The 20,060-nt window shown below is 48.7% G+C and overlaps 1 protein-coding gene across 1 annotated transcript; it reads right to left on the bottom strand.

The window, feature by feature from the left end:
- Positions 1-986: 986 nt before the first annotated feature.
- Positions 987-17,217, bottom strand: LOC144740387 (CUB and sushi domain-containing protein 3-like; the record flags this gene model as incomplete). The annotated part of the gene is made up of 7 exons (XM_078623242.1): positions 987-1,111; positions 3,384-3,587; positions 5,621-5,716; positions 9,625-9,738; positions 14,593-14,709; positions 15,564-15,758; positions 17,030-17,217. Coding segments are annotated over 7 exons (1,039 nt in total), but the record flags the coding sequence as incomplete, so codon positions are not given.
- Between the last annotated feature and the right edge of the window lie 2,843 nt (positions 17,218-20,060).

Below are 20,060 nucleotides of genomic sequence, written 5' to 3'. Positions count from 1 at the left end.
GATTACATTTTTTCGAGGAACAGTTTACTCCAATGGCTCAAATGTTGTGACTGGCCAATTTTGTTTGTTGGTGAAACAAGTTAATGTGCAGTGCCAATTACCTCACAGTCTTGTTTTGCGTTAAAGAACGTTTATAATAAACAAACATACAAATTACACTTTTATAGAAGACACACTTCCACGTGAAAACAGACAGGGAGGCATTCATTTGGGTCTATTAATACAAAATGCAACATTATACCACATGCAGCAGCATAAACAATCTTAAATACATTTAACAACGTCATCTCGTCTTGGTTTTCAAATTTGTAAAAGTGCAGGCAGTCAATTTGGACAAAGTCGGTCTGCAGGCGCACTGCTGCTGTGCTGTAATGCTGCTGCTGTGATGCTGTTGTGATGCTGCTGTGCTGCTGCTGCTGCTGTGATGCTGCTGTGATGCTGCTGCTGCTACTGCTGCTGTGATGCTGTGCTGCTGCTGTGCTGCTGCTGTGCTGCTGCTGCTGTGCTGCTGCTGTGCTGTTGTGCTGCTACTGCTGCTGTGATGCTGTGATGCTGCTGTAATGCTGCTGTGATACTGTGCTGCTACTGTGATGCTGCTGCTGCTGTGATGCTGCTGCTGTGATGCTGCTGCTGCTGTGATGCTGCTGCTGCTGTGCTGCTGCTACTGCTGCTGCTGTGCAAGGCAGCTACTGCTGCTATGCTGCTGCTGTGCTGCTGCTGCTACTGCTGCTGCTGTGCAAGGCAGCTACTGCTGCTATGCTGCTGCTGTGATGCTGTTGCTGCTGCAGCTCTGCTACTGTGCAAGGCAGCTACTACTGCTGCTACTGCTGCAGCTCCGCTACTGCTGCTGCCGCGCTGCTGCTGCTACGCCGACAAGACTCGGCCGGTCCCAGGGCCCGAGCGAGTTGCTCTGTCCCCTGGGCAGAGTGTGGAGCGCCACTGACACCAGTTCGCGTGCACGCACCCAGCCCCCCGGAAATCCTTACCTTCACCCCAGCGCCCTCGGGCACCGTAATTTTCCAAACACAATTCAAATTGTTATCATACGGCTCGGGGAAACCCGGAGTGAGAATGGCCCCTTTTAGCTCTGTCAGGTTTCCCCCACAGGGCACTGCAACACACAGTTGATCCATTAGACATGCCTGCCACGCAGCTGGTGTGGACGAAAAAACAAGAAATAAACAGGATCAATGAGACACATCACAGATATATATGTGCAATTTATATTCTCCACAACAACGCGAATGATTATTTTGTGTTGTGTATTACGTAGTTTTGCATTGAACTCGGGACAACGCCTATCAGCAACTGAGAGTTCATCAGCACTGGTTTCAAGCAAGGCTGACTCTGCTGACAAGATAACAAACGCCGAAGCCGGTCCCGAAGTTGTCTTGCGTTCAGCCAATGCTGCTGAAATGATGCACTCCCAGGGGGCCGTGCGGCTTACGGGATGTGTAAAAAATACTTGTTACAATTTTTTTACGTAGAGGGATCGATATGTGAAGGAAGCGAATTGTTCACTTGTATTCTCCACAAAGATGCAAATGATTGTGTGGATGTCAACCGGAGACATCGCTGTTCGTCATTAAAGCAATCACAATAGTCACACACAATACGAGGCTCTACATGAGAAGGGTATTCACGTCCGGTAAATGCAGTAAAAGCTTTAACGCCTTATTAAAATTTGCACAGTCTGAGAAATAATCATTCAATTGCAACGAGAAGCCTGCCGAAGTGGTAAACGGATTGGTTGTAAACTATTCCCATTGAACAGGCTTCCTCAGTCATGCACTCCAGTAATTGCAAACCACCCCCAAGAAATCGTATTGCCACACATTTCATAGAACAATCCTCGATGGCATTGGCCACCTGAAGCGTTGATGGGAATTCAAACAATGCTATGGGGCGAGCCAGTGTTAGCGGCATACTTCCCCCACCATTTCTCCGCGTGTGCTCTTCAGTTCCATCACCTCCCCATCATCAGTCCCTGCCTCGTCTGTTCCTTTGGGACCCATTGGTGAAGGAGTCTGATTACCTCCCGTGCCTCTGTGGGGTCACCAAGGGCCTGTTTGTCCAAAAGGCTCCACAGCCCTGTGCTCCTCTGTGGAGCTGCATTGTGCGCCCTGCCTTGATCTGGAACTCGTTGGTCGCGACGGTGCTGGAATGGAACTGATGCTGAACCCTGATCCCCCAAAGTCTAATTCCACTCCGGGCCTTCGAGAGTGCGTTGCCACCTCAGAGGTAAAAGAAACCGGGACATATGGAAAGACGACTATCTCACAATCTATGGAGGAGGGCAGAAACTTCGTGTAAATGCATTCAAAAATAAATGCTGCATTATTACGCTACCGGCCAAAAAACAACTGGTAACTTTGATCGTTCTGGGAAGACTGACAGATTTCGGGGAGAGCTGCCTCAAAAAAGGGGAGGGGAGGCGATCCTAGGAAGACCCAGGGAGCCCAGGGAGAGGCGGCAACGCCACTTGCAACCCTCACACCCCTAGCGGCCTTCTCCAGGAGCCGTCCGCACCTCGGAGCCTCACGTCACTCAGTCGCTCTGCCCTGTGGCCCCCCCCCACTACCACCTTACTGTCCCCGTTGCTTTGCTCGCTTGTGACGATGTTGTTGATCAATGGTTCTTAACCTTGACTGCAGCCTTGCACCCTATTTGGTTCTCAATCGTTAAAAAACACTGTAACATGATAATAAACACACAGGGTTTGATGAAACAAAGAAGTTGTACTTTTGTGCCCGTGCTTAATTTGTGTTTTCGATGATTTACCTTCGAAAGAAATCTGGCCATGTCTCGCACCCCCAGAACAAGGCGTCTCATGAGATGCACCCCAGGTTAAGAACCACTGCTGTTGGTGATGATGACGACGGCCCCTTTGCGCCTGGCTGTCGTTTCCCCTGTTACGTGCGGCGCAGCGCGCACGGCGTGCTGCGCCGCTGAACGCGTAAATTCCTAACGCGGCTTTGGGAAATGTTTTCCCGTGAACTTTGTGAATGCGTGAAGAACGGGGGGGTTGGTGGTTTTTGTGGTGTCATTTTTAAATATCACAAAAACATTGTTGACAATGCATTGCCAAATATTTTGAAAATCTGTCAAAATAAAAATATGCAAACTACCAGCATATAACAATATCATCAATCGGACATGGCTGTTTTAGTGTAAAGTGCAGAGGTATTTTACGCTCACGACACCCCACAGGGGCCTGCCATGGTGCAGCGAGCCTGCTGTGCGCCTTCCTTTAGGACCTTACATCACTCGGGATCTTACATAACCCGTTGGATTTACCTTAGGTACCACACACTTTTCATCAACCGTGAAGGGACTGTTTAACGATCGCAAAAAAAACAGCTATCCGTGTTGCGTTGCCTTACCAACACAGGTGGGATAGGATTCGTTCCACTGTGCCAGGGAGTTGGGCACCTTTTGGCATTGGATCGCCCTGGCTCCTTGCAGAATGTATCCAGAGTTGCACTCAAATCGCAGCACAGAATCCACACTGAAGCTGTTCCCCAGCCTTTGGCCAAACTTTGGTTCGGGCACGGAGCTGCACTGATCGGAACTTGTTCTTGGCACAGCTGGGGAGGGAAATACGCCAACAAAAGTTATTTTCAATTAAACGTTCAAGTCTTGAGGCAGAAAACCGTCAAGATCATAAGATCAAATGGAAACCAAAAAAACTCCCTTCAGTATGGAACGAGTGATGGTACCGAGCTCCCGTTAAAGCTGGAACAGCCTGTGGGGATATTGTAGGGCAAGTGACATGTCCAGCTGCCTTCATCGCCATAGATACTGAAAATGTTCAGAACTATGCCAATGAAGGCCACGTTGACCCTCGGGGAGGCCCAGGACGAGCTCAGGTGTGCTATTTTACATACAGCAAAAAAAACAGATCACTTGGAATGCACCCAATCTCCTTCAGAGATAATAAAGCAGTCGCCCCAAAACAAGGAGTTGAACTCTCAACCTTCAGGTTGCGAGCCGCTCGCTCTACTGCTGAGCCGCTGATGTTATTCGCGTCCAATAAGTGGGACGAGGGTCTTGGTGCAACACTGCCGCCGTTACCACCACCGGTACACCGTGCTTGGGCCTCCGTGCATCTCTTGTTGGGGAGAATAAACCATCATCACGCGAACTCCGGTCATCCTTGCAGCAGCGGCTTTTGGCTGGCCATCCAACAAAGGCGGTCACCACATAGCACGCTTCTTTTCAGATGCGTTTCCGCGGCCGTCTGGAACGCTCTTCCTTCCGATATTAGGAAACCACCGGAAACTATGTACTTTTAAATAATCTAGATTGACAAAGTAATTTCTTTAAAACTGCTTTTTGTGTTTAGTTTGTTGTCCTTCCGCCGCACCTCCGATCAGCGCGGTTGGCTACGTATGGTGTGAAACACGTTCAACAGACACACATACATAGTGCAATGAGCACGTCAGTTGTAGTAACCAGGATCTCTGTACCAAGCCCTCAGCACGCATGCAGCACTACTACCTGCAGAGGCCCCTTTACGCTCGAGGAAATTCACATTAATTTCTCCCAAATACCCTAAGGATTAGTTCGAGATTAACGTGATGTGCGCAGCAAAGTGAATGGAATGCATAATTAAGGAGCAATTTTTTGCATTTCGTGTTATGTCCAACATTAATGGAACATTGGGTGTCGCAGCTCCGCGCTATTTTTGCAATCGTAGCGTTTATATAATTTTGACTTTGCATAATTTTCTATCTCATAAATATTTTACTTCTGATGGAAAATGCAAAATGGTCCCAAAACATTGCGCTAATTCATATATGTTAGCGTCACCGACGAGTGATATAAATTAGCGAGGACAAACTCACCTTGTCAGATACGCCCACGATAAAATTATCTGCAGAATGTGACCCCTCTACAAAATTACGTAAAACATTTACGTGATCAGCCTCATCCACGCCGCGTTTAACCACCACACTGCAGGTCACCTGACTTCTCTTTTCGCTTCTTTCCCTCGTACCGCTCCACTTTAGAATTCCCTCCTTCCTTCCATCGTCGTCACCGTCGTCGTCCCTTTCCCCCCAAAGCTCTTACGATGATAACCTTGCTCAATTCAACAAAAGTCTTACGCTCTCGTCTATCACCACCGTGGCAGTGCTGGTCGTTTGATGCTTTGGGGCCTTTGTTCAGCAGCTGTGTTAAAAAAAAAAACTGATTCGATTAGTAAGGCTTGTCAAAGTAAACAAAACATGCCAATTCGTGACTACTTCAGCACACCGGTTGTGTTGGTAGAGTAAACCCATTACATTTACGATTACTCTCCAACACACAAGCGGTGTGCTGAACTAGTAACTAATCGGTACGTTTTGTTTACATGACAAACCTTGCTAATTGGCTGCATCGGGTGGTGGCGGCTGCCGAAAATTCCCCTCTATCACGGATAATACTGGTCACGAAAGCCTCCTGTGAGGTGTGAAACTGACTCTACGCCCGATGTACCGAGAGCCTCAGTCCGCTCAAGACGGTTGTTTTGTTTTACGAAGCGCGTCGAACGCTCCCCTGCCAGGATGACTCCTTAAGCCCAGCAGCAGCCCCGTGGTGTCCCCCTCCTCACCCCCCCCGCCGCCCGTGCAGCTCGTACCTTGATAGACAAAGTGGAATCCTTTTCCGGATGCATCGTGACTCGACGTGAACGTCAGCGTGATTTGATTGCCGGAGCTGAGCGGGAGCGTCTCTCCTGCGGAGGAAAGCGCACGCGCGCACGCATTCTCGTTTGGTGGCAGTTCCACCCAACCCACGGAGGGCAATCGTAGCACGGGCAATCCACCAAGTTCTGAGAAGTCAACGTCATCATCGTGATCGTCGTCATCATAGTCCTATGGTACGGAAATAAGCGGACAAATACGATTTTAAATTTGACACAGGGGAAGCGAATGCTGTAAGTTGTACGTTATGCTGTGCATGGCGATCCATTCACAGATATCCCACCGACTTATTAACAACCCGATACTTCTTGCCTGTCAGTAGCCGACCGTGAGCGCGGCGAAAGCTACGGCTCGATATCTTACAGAGAGCCAAAAACAACGCGACAAGGGGGGGGGGGGCACGCGTAGAGGCTCTGAAACCAGATGTAGCAGTTACATTGGAGAAACCAAACGACATGTTTCGGACCGCATCCGTGAACATAAAGCAGACCTGAAACACGGTAGGACAAACACCTCAGCCGTGGCAGATCACTGTTACAATTCAGTGGGCTCACATGACATTGACTTCTCCAAGACAGAGGTTCTCTGCAAGCCATCTGGCTACCATGAAAGATTCGTTCATGAGGCGATCCACATATACAAACACAGAGACAATTTCAACCGAGAAGATGGATTCTGGCTCAGCAATCATTGGAAGGACGTAATAAACCATTTCGGATCTTAACTGATTGTTGTTCACGTTTACCGTGACTTTCAGACCGCAGTCCACTCACTGGCATTAACTGTGTATCTTGTGTTCTCCACAGGGAATGCATTATTTGCTCCGCTGCGGGTCTCCTTCCACCGCTCTCCCATTCACATGTTTCATTGCTTCTACATACTATTAACATGCCCTCCCTTTGTTAATGCTACCCCCTGCCCCCTCCCTTTGGTGCTGCTGATCCTGCATAATGCATGGGCATAATATGACTTTGAAACCCCCCCGCCCACCTCCTACGCATTTCCCATGAATATGCTAAATTCCTCTTGATATGCACATTATTTTGTTAAGGCGCTCTTCTTCCACCTCCAACCCAGCTTATATATAAGCGCCTAGCTTGGCAGTGTCTCATTCTTTACCTGAAGACGGCTGCTTGCGTTGTAGCCGAAACGTCGTGAGAATTATTTTATTATGTTTTATTTTTATTATTTTATTACTTCCCTTCTACGTGACTTTACCGAAAGAACCAAGAAGAAGACAGATGTAATGACTACATGAGTGGGGTATCTACACGTGGATCACGCTTGTTTTAAGCGTGGGGCTCCAGGCTGAAGGAAGTGTCGCAGAGCCACCACCTCGCGACACTTCACGTCGTGGCGATTTAGAGGCATCTCACGAGTCCACCTCGGTGCACGACTTGTACGTACGATGAACTTCTTTCGCACCATGCGTAGGCAACCGCGCTAATCGGAGATGCAGTGTTGAGTCTTTGGGTAGTGTTAATAGTGTTAGTCTATGTGGCAGTGTTAGTCTATGGGTAGTGTTAGTAGTGTTAGTCTATGTGGCGGTGTTAGTCTATGGGTAGTGTTAGTCTATGGTGCAGTGTTAGTCTATGGGTAGTGTTAGTCTATGGGTAGTGTTAGTAGTGTTAGTCTATGTGGCAGTGTTTGTCTATGGGTAGTGTTAGTCTATGGTGCAGTGTTAGTCTATGGGTAGTGTTGAGTCTATGGGTAGTGTTAGTCTATGGGTAGTGTTAGTCTATGGGTAGTGTTAGTCTATGGTGCAGTGTTGAGTCTATGGGCAGTGTTAGTCTATGGGCAGTGTTGAGTCTATGGGCAGTGTTGAGCAGAGGTGTGGACTCGAGTCATGTGACTTGGACTCGAGTCAGACTCGAGTCATGAATTTGATGACTTGCGACTCGACTTGGACTTGCATAACAATGACTTTGTCCCACCTATGAGATGTGGACTCGAGTCATGTGACTTGGACTCGAGTCAGACTCGAGTCATGAATTTGATGACTTGCGACTCGACTTGGACTTGCATAACAATGACTTTGTCCCACCTCTGGTGTTGAGTCTATGGGCAGTGTTGAGTCTATGGGCAGTGTTGAGTCTATGAGCAGTGTTGAGTCTATGGGCAGTGTTGAGTCTATGGGCAGTGTTGAGTCTACGGGCAGTGTTGAGTCTATGAGCAGTGTTGAGTCTATGGGCAGTGTTGAGTCTATGGGCAGTGTTGAGTCTACGGGCAGTGTTGAGTCTACGGGCAGTGTTGAGTCTACGGGCAGTGTTGAGTCTATGGTGCAGTGCTGAGTCTATGAGTAGTGTTAGTCTATGGGCAGTGTTGAGTCTATGGTGCAGTGCTCAGTCTATGAGTAGTGTTAGTCTATGGGCAGTGTTGAGTCTATGGGCAGTGCTGAGTCTATGGGCAGTGCTGAGTCTATGTGCAGTGTTGAGTCTATGTGCAGTGGTGAGTCAATGTGCGGTGTTGAGTCTACGGGCAGTGTTGAGTCTACGGGCAGTGTTGAGTCTACGGGCAGTGTTGAGTCTATGGTGCAGTGCTGAGTCTATGAGTAGTGTTGAGTCTATGGGCAGTGTTGAGTCTATGGGCAGTGTTGAGTCTATGTGCAGTGTTGAGTCTATGTGCAGTGTTGAGTCTATGGGCAGTGTTGAGTCTATGGGTAGTCTTCTTGGTTCTTTCGGTAAAGTCACGTAGAAGGGAAGTAATAAAATAATAAAAATAAAACATAATAAAACAATTCTCACGACGTTTCGGCTACAACGCAAGCAGCCATCTTCAGGTGAAGAATGAGACACTGCCAAGCTAGGAGCTTATATATAAGCTGAGTTGGAGGTGGAAGAAGAAGAGAGCCTTAACAAAAGAATATGCATATCAAGTGGAATTTAGCATATTCATGGCAAATGCGTAGGAGGTGGGCGGGGGGGTTTTCAAAGTCATATTATGCCCATGCATTATGCAGGATCAGCAGCACCAAAGGGAGGGGGGGGGGTATTAACAAAGGGAGGGCATGTTAATAGTATGTAGAAGCAATGACACATGTGAATGGGAAAACGGTGGCAGGAGATCCGCAGCGGAGCAAATAATGCATTCCCTGTGGAGAACACAAGATACACAGTTAATGCCAGCGAGTGGACTGCGGTCTGAAAGTCACCATAAACGTGAACAACAATCAGTTAAGATCCCTTCTACGTGACTTTACCGAAAGAACCAAGAAGATGAATCCCTGCAGTCACGAAAGCTTTAAATCGAAATCTATGGGTAGTGTTGAGTCTATGGGCAGTGCTGAGTCTATGGGCAGTGCTGAGTCTAGGTGCAGTGTTGAGTCTATGGGCAGTGTTGAGTCTATGGGCAGTGTTGAGTCTATGGGCAGTGTTGAGTCTATGGGCAGTGTTGAGTCTATGGGCTGTACGTATGTTGAACTTCATTCGCACCGTACGCAGCCAAACGCGCTAATCGGAGGTGTGGGGACTGGCCGATGCTTGGTAAATACAGTGGCTTACAGCAACCTCACGGAGCAACCCCACGGCCGTCCAATGAAGCAAGAGCTAAACTACGTGATGCACACGGGGGGAGAGAGTCTCGGCCACTCACTCCGCAGTGTGGTGAGCAACGTCACACAATGGAACATCTGGTGAGCCACTCCGCACCATTACTCGTGACTCGGCAAACATCTCTGTCATTCACTCCATATCACCTCAACGCTCCTGACTAGCTATCGAAAGTTAAATTATTGTAATCAGAATAATTTATATACCGCAAATCGCATCTCAAAACGCTGGAGGGTTTGATTAGCAGAGGAGCGGGACACCACAGAGGAGCAGGAACGCAGGCAGAAGCGGTTGCCTAAGCTCTGTGATCCTATAAAGTAGTCCCTCGGTTAACAGTGAGGATGACGAGCATGATGATGATAATGATGATGAGGATGATGATGATAACCGACCGGAGTGAGCTCCAGAGAGTGAGCTGAGGAGTCCGGCCTTCTGCGAGGCGCCGTCGTAAACCTCCACAAGGTCGCTCAGCCCCGTCTGGAAAAACTTGAATTGTCCAAAAACAACTGTTCACTCAGACACAAGACAAAGTCAAATGTTCATCCACACACGAGACAAATGTTCACCCACACACAAGCCGTGAAATGTGCCACAGGGTAAGGGCACAAGTGCAGCGCTCCATTTCCTGGCTCTCACCATCGCTGATGTTACTACATCTGCCTGCTCAAAACAAGCGTTTAATCAGAATAATTTACATTTACAACACATTTATGCATTGAAAAATATATTGCAGTCACTCGTAGTCGTCGAGATAAATAAGAGTAACCGTTCTCACCGACCTGTGAAGCAGTTACATTTAACAGCCACGATTTAATGTCATAACGTACCAATGTCACGCAAAAACACACTTATTCTCACATTAACATACGCCATGGCCATCTTCACAATTATTACCTTAAACTTACTTGGTACCCTTTGTGAGGCCACTTAGGGGTTTCAAATTTTTGTTCGTTATTTTTACATATTCTTGGGGTCTTTCGGTAAATCCACGTAGATAGAAAAAATAATGAAATCAAAATCACGCAACACAAGCAATCGTCTTCAGGTGCAAAAGAGGGGTAAATCTGCTGAGGCAGGCTGCTTATAAAAGTTCAGAGATGGGCGGGGCAGCTAATGCCAATGTCGTAGCGAGTAGGAGAGAGAGATTTGAGGGGCGAGTAGGAGAGATAGATTTGAGGAGCGAGTAGGAGAGAGAGATTTGAGGAGCGAGTAGGAGAGAGATTTGAGGCGTGAGTAGGAGAGAGATTTGAGGCGTGAGTAGGAGAGAGAGATTTGAGGAGCGAGTAGGAGAGAGAGATTTGAGGAGCGAGTAGGAGAGAGAGATTTGAGGAGCGAGTAGGAGAGAGAGATTTGAGGAGCGAGTAGGAGAGAGAGATTTGAGGAGCGAGTAGGAGAGAGAGATTTGAGGAGCGAGTAGGAGAGAGAGATTTGAGGAGTGAGTAGGAGACAGAGATTTGAGGAGCGAGTAGGAGAGAGAGATTTGAGGAGCGAGTAGGAGAGGGAGATTTGAGGGGCGAGTAGGAGAGAGAGATTTGAGGCGTGAGTAGGAGAGAGAGATTTGAGGAGCGAGTAGGAGAGAGAGATTTGAGGAGTGAGTAGGGGAGAGAGATTTGAGGAGTGAGTAGGAGAGAGAGATTTGAGGAGTGAGTAGGGGAGAGAGATTTGAGGAGCGAGTAGGAGAGAGAGATTTGAGGAGCGAGTAGGAGAGAGAGATTTGAGGAGCGAGTAGGAGAGAGAGATTTGAGGAGCGAGTAGGAGAGAGAGATTTGAGGAGCGAGTAGGAGAGAGAGATTTGAGGAGTGAGTAGGAGAGAGAGATTTGAGGAGCGAGTAGGAGAGAGAGATTTGAGGAGCGAGTAGGAGAGAGAGATTTGAGGAGCGAGTAGGAGAGAGAGATTTGAGGAGCGAGTAGGAGAGAGAGATTTGAGGAGCGAGTAGGAGAGAGAGATTTGAGGAGCGAGTAGGAGAGAGAGATTTGAGGAGCGAGTAGGAGAGAGAGATTTGAGGAGCGAGTAGGAGAGAGAGATTTGAGGAGTGAGTAGGAGACAGAGATTTGAGGAGCGAGTAGGAGAGAGAGATTTGAGGAGCGAGTAGGAGAGGGAGATTTGAGGGGCGAGTAGGAGAGAGAGATTTGAGGCGTGAGTAGGAGAGAGAGATTTGAGGAGCGAGTAGGAGAGAGAGATTTGAGGAGTGAGTAGGGGAGAGAGATTTGAGGAGTGAGTAGGAGAGAGAGATTTGAGGAGTGAGTAGGGGAGAGAGATTTGAGGAGCGAGTAGGAGAGAGAGATTTGAGGAGCGAGTAGGAGAGAGAGATTTGAGGAGCGAGTAGGAGAGAGAGATTTGAGGAGTGAGTAGGAGAGAGAGATTTGAGGAGCGAGTAGGAGAGAGAGATTTGAGGAGTGAGTAGGAGAGAGAGATTTGAGGGGCGAGTAGGAGAGAGAGATTTGAGGAGTGAGTAGGAGAGAGAGATTTGAGGAGCGAGTAGGAGAGAGAGATTTGAGGAGCGAGTAGGAGAGAGATATTTGAGGAGCGAGTAGGAGAGAGAGATTTGAGGAGTGAGTAGGAGAGAGAGATTTGAGGAGTGAGTAGGAGAGAGAGATTTGAGGAGTGAGTAGGAGAGAGAGATTTGAGGAGTGAGTAGGAGAGAGAGATTTGAGGAGCGAGTAGGAGAGAGAGATTTGAGGAGTGAGTAGGAGAGAGAGATTTGAGGAGCGAGTAGGAGAGAGAGATTTGAGGAGTGAGTAGGAGACAGAGATTTGAGGAGTGAGTAGGAGAGAGAGATTTGAGGAGTGAGTAGGAGAGAGAGATTTGAGGAGCGAGTAGGAGAGAGAGATTTGAGGAGCGAGTAGGAGAGAGAGATTTGAGGAGTGAGTAAGAGAGAGATTTGAGGAGTGAGTAGGAGAGAGATTTGAGGAGTGAGTAGGAGAGAGAGATTTGAGGAGTGAGTAGGAGAGAGAGATTTGAGGAGCGAGTAGGAGAGAGAGATTTGAGGGGCGAGTAGGAGAGAGAGATTTGAGGAGCGAGTAGGAGAGAGAGATTTGAGGGGCGAGTAGGAGAGAGAGATTTGAGGAGCGAGTAGGAGAGAGAGATTTGAGGAGCGAGTAGGAGAGAGAGATTTGAGGAGTGAGTAGGAGAGAGAGATTTGAGGAGCGAGTAGGAGAGAGAGATTTGAGGAGCGAGTAGGAGAGAGAGATTTGAGGAGCGAGTAGGAGAGAGAGATTTGAGGAGCGAGTAGGAGAGAGAGATTTGAGGAGCGAGTAGGAGAGAGAGATTTGAGGAGTGAGTAGGAGAGAGAGATTTGAGGGGCGAGTAGGAGAGAGAGATTTGAGGAGTGAGTAGGAGAGAGAGATTTGAGGAGTGAGTAGGAGAGAGAGATTTGAGGAGTGAGTAGGAGAGAGAGATTTGAGGAGCGAGTAGGAGAGAGAGATTTGAGGAGTGAGTAGGAGAGAGAGATTTGAGGAGCGAGTAGGAGAGAGAGATTTGAGGAGTGAGTAGGAGAGAGAGATTTGAGGAGTGAGTAGGAGAGAGAGATTTGAGGAGCGAGTAGGAGAGAGAGATTTGAGGAGTGAGTAGGAGAGAGAGATTTGAGGAGTGAGTAGGAGAGAGAGGGATGGGAGGGGCCACTGGCGGAGCCAGTGGGGGCTGGCACGTGCCCCTCCAATGATCCGATCGAAATTCCTAATTTCGATCGGATTATTGGGGTTTATTTGTAATAAATCGGGATTTTGCGACCCCCACTGCCACTGTGTAGCATATTATTACGTGCCAAGGACTCTATGAGATGATAGGACAATAGTCTGAGTCCATAATTGGCAATAAGTAATGGCAAAGCAGCTATAAGTGACTCAGAATTGTGCACAGTTGCGTATACAGTCCACGACTTCCCTGAAGGCAAACACCTTCAGCGAGCGCGATGTCGATCACACCCCGCGGTTCGAATTCGACCCTCGATCGATGGCTGCGCCATCGCCGCACACCCATCGAATAAAAAGCAAGGGACAAGTCCTTACTTACTAACAACTCGTATCATTTTTCATTGCTGGAGGGGTTGCCCCCCCTACCTGAAAATCCTGGCTCCGCCATTGGGCGGGGCAGCTAATGCCAATGTAGGAGTGAGTAGGAAAGAGAAAATTTGAGGAGCAAGGAGGAGAGAGAGAGATTTGCTTATAAATGTATGCTTGGCGAGGGCCCAGATGACGTAGTGGCAAGCCGCCATTTAATAACACACCTAAAGGTTGGCTGTGTTCGTGAATGTAACTCAGAGAGTCAAATATAACTGCTAACATAGGTAGGATAGGAATATCACAGCCAGTTATGACTTAAACTGGTTGATAACGTCCTTCCAATGATTGCTCAGTTTGTACCCATCTTCTCGGTTGAAATTGTGTCTGTGTTTGTATATATGGAAGGCTTCATGAACGAATCTTTGTTGATAGCCAGTGGGTTTGCAAAGTACCTTCGTCTTAGAGAAATACATTTCGTGTAAGCCCACCGCATTAAAACAATGATCAGCCATGGCCGAGGTATTGGTCTTACCGTGTTTCAGATCTGCCTTATGTTCACGAACACGGTCCGAGACATGTCGCTTAGTTTCCCCAATGTAACTGCTGCCACAGGTACAACTTAGTTTGTAGACGCCGGGGTATTGCATTTCAGGGATCACATCCTTCACAGATGGGATTAAATCACGAATTGTATGTACTGTGTTGAACCGTACCTGGATCTTGTGTTTGCTCATGATTTTGGAAATATTTTTGGTGACCCCTGCTATGTATTGCAAGGTGATGGTTTTTATTGGGTCCTCAGATGGTTCTTTCCCAACTGTTGGGGTGATAGCTCTACGGATTGTGTAGTCTGAATATCCATTCTTCTTGAGGGCTTGGTGTACGTGCTCCAGTTCACTGGCTAGGTGGTGATGGTCAGAAATACATGGAGCTCTATGGTGTAGAGTTTTGATGAGGGAATTCTTCTGGGATGGATGGTGATGGGAGTCAGGTTTTAGGTAGGATCCATTTGGGTGGAAAATTCCATTCGTTCTGGTGGCTTATAGTGACGCACGATCGGGATTTTCGTAACAAGTGAAGGACGCGATTTGTGGCGGTAAGAGGTGCGAGCGCTTGAAGTTCTGCTTCGACGTGCCACCCGCGACTCCGTTCGGTGCATCAAAATAAATTCCCGCGATACCAATGAAAAATAAAACATCGCCGTGTGAAACGCACGCGTGTGCGATTTTTCAAGATAAAGCGCCCCCCCCCACCCCCCCCACCCTCGGAGCGGGTCGTCACATCGCAGCAGACGGCCTGTCTGCTGCGATGTGACGACCCGCTCCGATTGAGGGGGCGGAGGGGGTGCGGCTACCCACCGTGTTCGTTGGGGACCGTGACGGAGTAGAGGCAGCTTTGCGTCACGCTGTAGTTGCCCGGGTAGTTGGGGGAGAGGATGGAGCCCTCTTGGCCCGTGCTGTGGCCTCCGCACGGGGCTGGGGGCGGAGAGAGAAAGGTGAAAAAACATGGCGCAGCCCCGAACACGTGTCACTGCCGGCGCAAGCGAGCTCGAGAGAGAGGTACCCCCCCGCCCCGCCTCTACAGGGGCGTGTGTTTGGCCTACTCTTCCATGCTGGCCAGATTAGCGCGGTTGGCTACGTACGGTGTGAAAGGAGTTCGACGTACGTACAGTGCATCACCGATTAACGTAGCTTATTTTTGCACATTCTTGTATGACATCCTAATTTTGGGTGTTATATGTCTTTTTTGTGTTTTAATTTGTTTACTGTATGAAATTGCTATAAATGAACATGTAAATAGACAACAATAAACATCCTACTTTAAAAAGTAACTTTATTTGCTGTAACATACTTACCACTCGAATCTCGAAGACTCTGCATCATGGGGTGATGTGTATAGTGCATTATTGACATTGTTTAAGTTGCACGTAGTGTATAATGTTATTTTTAAAATATTTTACATTGAAATCAAACGTAACTGCTTTGCATGTCACGCACACTGTGCTGATCACCGGACCTGGTTACAGCCTTTGGATCAGTTTTGGCGGATCGGCCCGGGACCGCCAGATAATGTTGGAAGCAGCAGCCGGATAATCGATGATCAACTGTACACACGAACATCTTTGAAGAGGTGAGAATACCCACGAAAGAAGTTCCACATGCGTACATACATATCCAAAATACCAAATAATTCCCACGCTTCCGCTGCCATCTGTCATTGGTATCCTATCATCCGTCTCAGGGGGGGGGGGGGGGGGGGTGGTGCCAGGACGACGCGATCCGTCAGGAGGAGAGGAAGAGGGAGCGGGGGGCGCGCCCGGGGCTCTCACCGCGGCAGGCCGGGAGGGGCCGGTTCCACGCTGGCCTCCCGTCGTCCCCCATGATGCACAGCAGCGTGGAATAGCCGTGCAGCGAGTAGCCCGTGCCGCAGGCGAACGTCACGCTCGAGCCCAGGCGCAGGTCGGAGCCCAGGCGCGAACCGTTCGCGATGCTCCCGGGGTCGAAGCACGACTCCCGCGGTTTCTCTGCGAATGCGGACAGAAAAAAAATGAATGAGTGACCCTCCGGAGTAAGACCGGCCCTGGGAAAAAAAGTTTGTTCATAGCATCGCTCGTGTTTAGGGGCGCCACGGTGGCTAAGAGATGTTATCTCCTTCGCCTGGTATGCAGGAGGTCGTGGGTTCGATCCCGACGCTGACGCCTACTGCTGTATATTTGGAGTTTGCGAATCTCTCTCCCCGTGGTCGCTTAGATTTTTCTCCAGGTCCTCCAGTTTTTCCGTCCACATTTAAAATCAACACGCGTTTAGAGTATTTGGCTGCTTTAGATTTTCCACGTGATAGCCAGGTCGTTTATGAAAAAGAGCGATATTGCTCAGCGGGACTTAGCTGCTAAAATAAAAATTGTAAAAATAGTATTGCACAATCGCTCAGGAACAAGCACATACTACCCACGTTCTAACACATCTTGGAAGCATCTTGAGGATTATTTGGTAGACGGCAAAATGTTTAATTTCCGATTAGATTTATAAAGTTGACAAGTACAATTGTTTCTCACTAAACTGTGGAATGGTGAGGTGTTCTGGTAGTCGGGCAATTTGGCATAATTCAGTTCCACAAATTTCAGTTTGGCATTTCAAAGACCACACAGACACTGCTAAAGGCCCAATTAGTGAAGATGCCATAAGTCCACAGCAAAAATGTTCTGCCAAGCGGTGCCCGCTGTTGTGTGTGTCCAGCGAGCAGCCCCCTGCTCCGTGGGGGGAGAGATGAGATGAGTGCCGGCCCAAGCCTCATCTGATCACCAGAGACACGGACATTTCTCAGCTGCAACCTCATCCCACGGGAACTTAAACGTGGTATTCGTCAATCAGTCAGCTATAATGACAATCTGCCTTCGGCTGACACGGCACACTTGTGTGTGTACGCACGTGCGCGGGATTGCGGTGGCATGGCGACTGGCGCACTGCGCTACGAACCTAACGGCGAGAGTTTGACTCCTGCTTGGGGCTAACATCGGTGATGTTATATCTCAACCGCTCCTGGGCCTCCCCGAGGTCAGTACGGATTGTTTTGACACAGCACCACACACGATGGTGGCAAAGACTCTGAAGGTGGCTGGCACTAGAACAGCTTCGAATTGGCGTACGAACGATGTTTCACGAACAATAAGCGGCAATCAAAATTACCATTAAAGGCCCCTCGTGGTCACGTTGGTGCGGGGCAAAGGGCGGCAGCGCCAATACGGCGTGCGAGTGAACGCTGCTGCGGCGGGAGTGGCGCGCACGCGGCACGCACCGCGGTATTCGATGTGGAAGCCGCCCGCGTTGATGGTCTTGTCGCTGTGGAACGCGAGGTGCAGGACGTTGCCGGCGCTCTCCACGCGGCCCGGGAGCTGCAAGCCGTGGAAGCTCCCCAGCAACGGCGCCAGCACGTCGCCCCCGTCGTATGCGTGCAGGAAGTCGTAGTTGGCCTCCAGGTTCAGGCTGTCCGCATTGCCGGGGGCACAAAGGGCGCTTTAGAATCCCCATGGCGGAGGCTCTTCGCGCCGCGAGGCGATCCACGGAGCGTGACAATCGCCGCGATGTCGCGCATTGTAAGGTCGCGCTCGCTACACAGAGCGCTCACCACAAGTGAACCGCGATACGTCGCTGATCTCGTCAAGGAAGATCAAGCATCAGCACACGAACTGGGGTCATCGTCGCAGCGGCGGCTTTTGGCTGGCCATCGAACAAATGACGGTCACCGCGTCGCGCGCTTTCAGATGTGCTTCTGCGGCCGTATGGAACGCTCTTCCTTCTGATATCAGGCAGCCACCGGAGCTATGCACTTTTAAATCACCTGGATTGAAAATACATTTCTTTAGCACTGCTTTTTGTGTTTAGTTTTTTTGTCTTTCCACTGCACTTCCCATAAGCACGGCTGGCTATGTAATGTGCGAACGCAGTTCAACAAAAATACAGATTAGCGATGCTTTCCACCTGCTCAAAAGCGACTGTCTATATCGCATTGTATTAGCCCTCCCCATTCCAATTCCAGCTCCACACAAACCGCCATTGGAAGTCAGTTTCAAATGCTACCAAAGTATTTCTAACACGTGGCTTTTCTCAAACGGCAAAATTAAGGGCAACATTTTACTTTCACAACCTAATTCATCAACGGTTTGCAGCAATTATATTTTAGCCCACCAGAAAATAGGGAGGATACGTGCAGCGGTATTTATTGTCACTAATTGCCACACAAAATATCGGGGACGGAGTGGGGGGGGGGGGCGTGGGCCGGTGTCGTGGGGGAAGCAGGAGATGGGGCAGCAGCTGCTGGGCAGCTCGCTCATCATGTGGCAGCTCGTCATGTGACAGCCGTGAAATGTTTGCGCTGTCGGCCTCATGTTTGAGCAATGCACATGGAGGGGGATAGCAGGACCAACAAATACGATGCTTGCCGGGGGGGGGGGGGGGGGGGACCGTACACCAGATGGCATCGTATGTCAACGTAAATACACATTTTGACCAAAATTAAAAGTATACATTCAATGACTGCTTCAATTTCCACCGAGTCGACCACCTTTTCATAAGTCTACAAAGGGCCCGGCCATAATGGTGTTTGACATTTATTAGTCCTTTCCAAGAGGTGTGCATTTGGCCGATGGCAGAGAAAACCATCACAAACCGAGACCTAAACAAGCAAAAACAATATTGACAATGGAAAAACATCACAAAAATGGATTCCCGACCCTGAGCTTGCATGAAGCAACAAAAATACGACTCTCCGACATGTCATCATGTTGTAACGCGTGTCGCTCGGTATGATATCTGACGTTTTTCACTCCGTGTGCTGGCAGCATCTTAAGGCCTGAAAGCTCCTAGCACGTGTTGTGAAATGTTGGACAATGGGTACACCACATCAGTCGGCTTCTGGCTTCTTTCGCCGAGGTAACCGGTTTGTGGAAAAGACATTATTATTATTAACCATTATAAAATATGAAAACAAGGACAAAGACATCCTTCTAGATTTGAAGTTTTCGTGACTGCAAGGGTCCATACTCTTTGTTTTTTTTGGTAAAGTCACGTAGGTAAAAAAGAGAAAATAAGTTAATTTAATTTATTAATTTAATTAGGTAAAAAAGAGAAAAGAAATTAATTTAATTTATTAATTTAATTTATTTTCTCTTTTTTACCTAAGTGACTTTACCAAGAAAACCAAAGAGTAAATACATCCTTATCTAGGTATCCAAGAAAGCGAGATTTTTACGAGATATTTACAGAGGAGGAGATGGTGATGCTTCTGAGGCATCGCGAACAACACCTACACAAGATCAAATGGCTTCTCTCCACTCTATCGCCTTCAGTCACTGGCCGATTGCTCCGTGTAGAAGGGACGCCCCGTGCATGCCGGTCGGTTTCCAGTCTCTCCGCCTCCTTCCACGTCACGCCTCTCCTCTCGAAGACTTTCGCGACTGATCATTGCCAACTAATTATTTGCTGGCCGATCTCCCAACGCACGCACAGCTTTGGAAGAGGTTCTGAGGCCCATTTGTAATGCGTGCGCCCCAACCATTGACGTCTGCGTTTGGCAAGAGATGCTGTCAAGTGGTGATGGGCGTTGATGAGGCTATGCGGCGTGGCCTGTAATCCAACGCTGTGGAGGCGAGGGATGGTGGATTACTGCACGATTGGGCGCCACGGTTGCGAGATGTTAACCACCTCTCCTGGTATATAAGAGCTCGCGGGTTCAATCCCGACCCTGACACCTGTATATTTGGAGTTTGCGTGTCTTTCTCCCTCCCCGTGGTCACGTGGATTTTCTTCCGGGTCCTCTTGTTTTCCCCACCTCATACAGAAAATGTGTTTAAAGTATTTTGCTGCAATACATTTCCACATGATAAGCCACTTTGTTGAGCGATCATGTGGGGCCAGGTTGCTTTTCAAAAAGAGCAATATAGCTCAGTGGGCCTTACCTGGTAAAATAAAAGAATATTTAATTGTTTAAACAAAAAATTGTTGTGTAACTCCCTTCCCGCGTGCGTTGAGGAGATGCCATACCCTGGGAGAAGGCAGTACAGCAAGTCCACTAATTCCCATCTGTTTCCATCTGTACGGGGTTAGTGTTTTTGCCCCCTCGTGCGTGTGGGTTTTCTCCGGGTGCTCCGGTTTCCTCCCAAGTGTATAATAAACAACTCAAACGTATGTTTACGTCATCGGAACGGAATCCGAAGTAAAAGGTCATACGGGAGGGGTGTGTGGTACAGCTTGGCGCCAGCTATCATCGAGTGCGGTCGTGTCGCTACGGTTCTCTGCGGTGAGTAGCGATGTCTTTAAAAACATCGGCA

Source organism: Lampetra planeri, unplaced genomic scaffold (genome assembly GCF_965212315.1).
Source record: "Lampetra planeri unplaced genomic scaffold, kcLamPlan1.2.h2 scaffold_2105, whole genome shotgun sequence".
Taxonomy (NCBI): Eukaryota; Metazoa; Chordata; class Hyperoartia; order Petromyzontiformes; family Petromyzontidae; genus Lampetra; species Lampetra planeri.
Note: the sequence above shows the minus strand (reverse complement) of the source record. Positions and strands in the feature narration are given on the sequence as shown.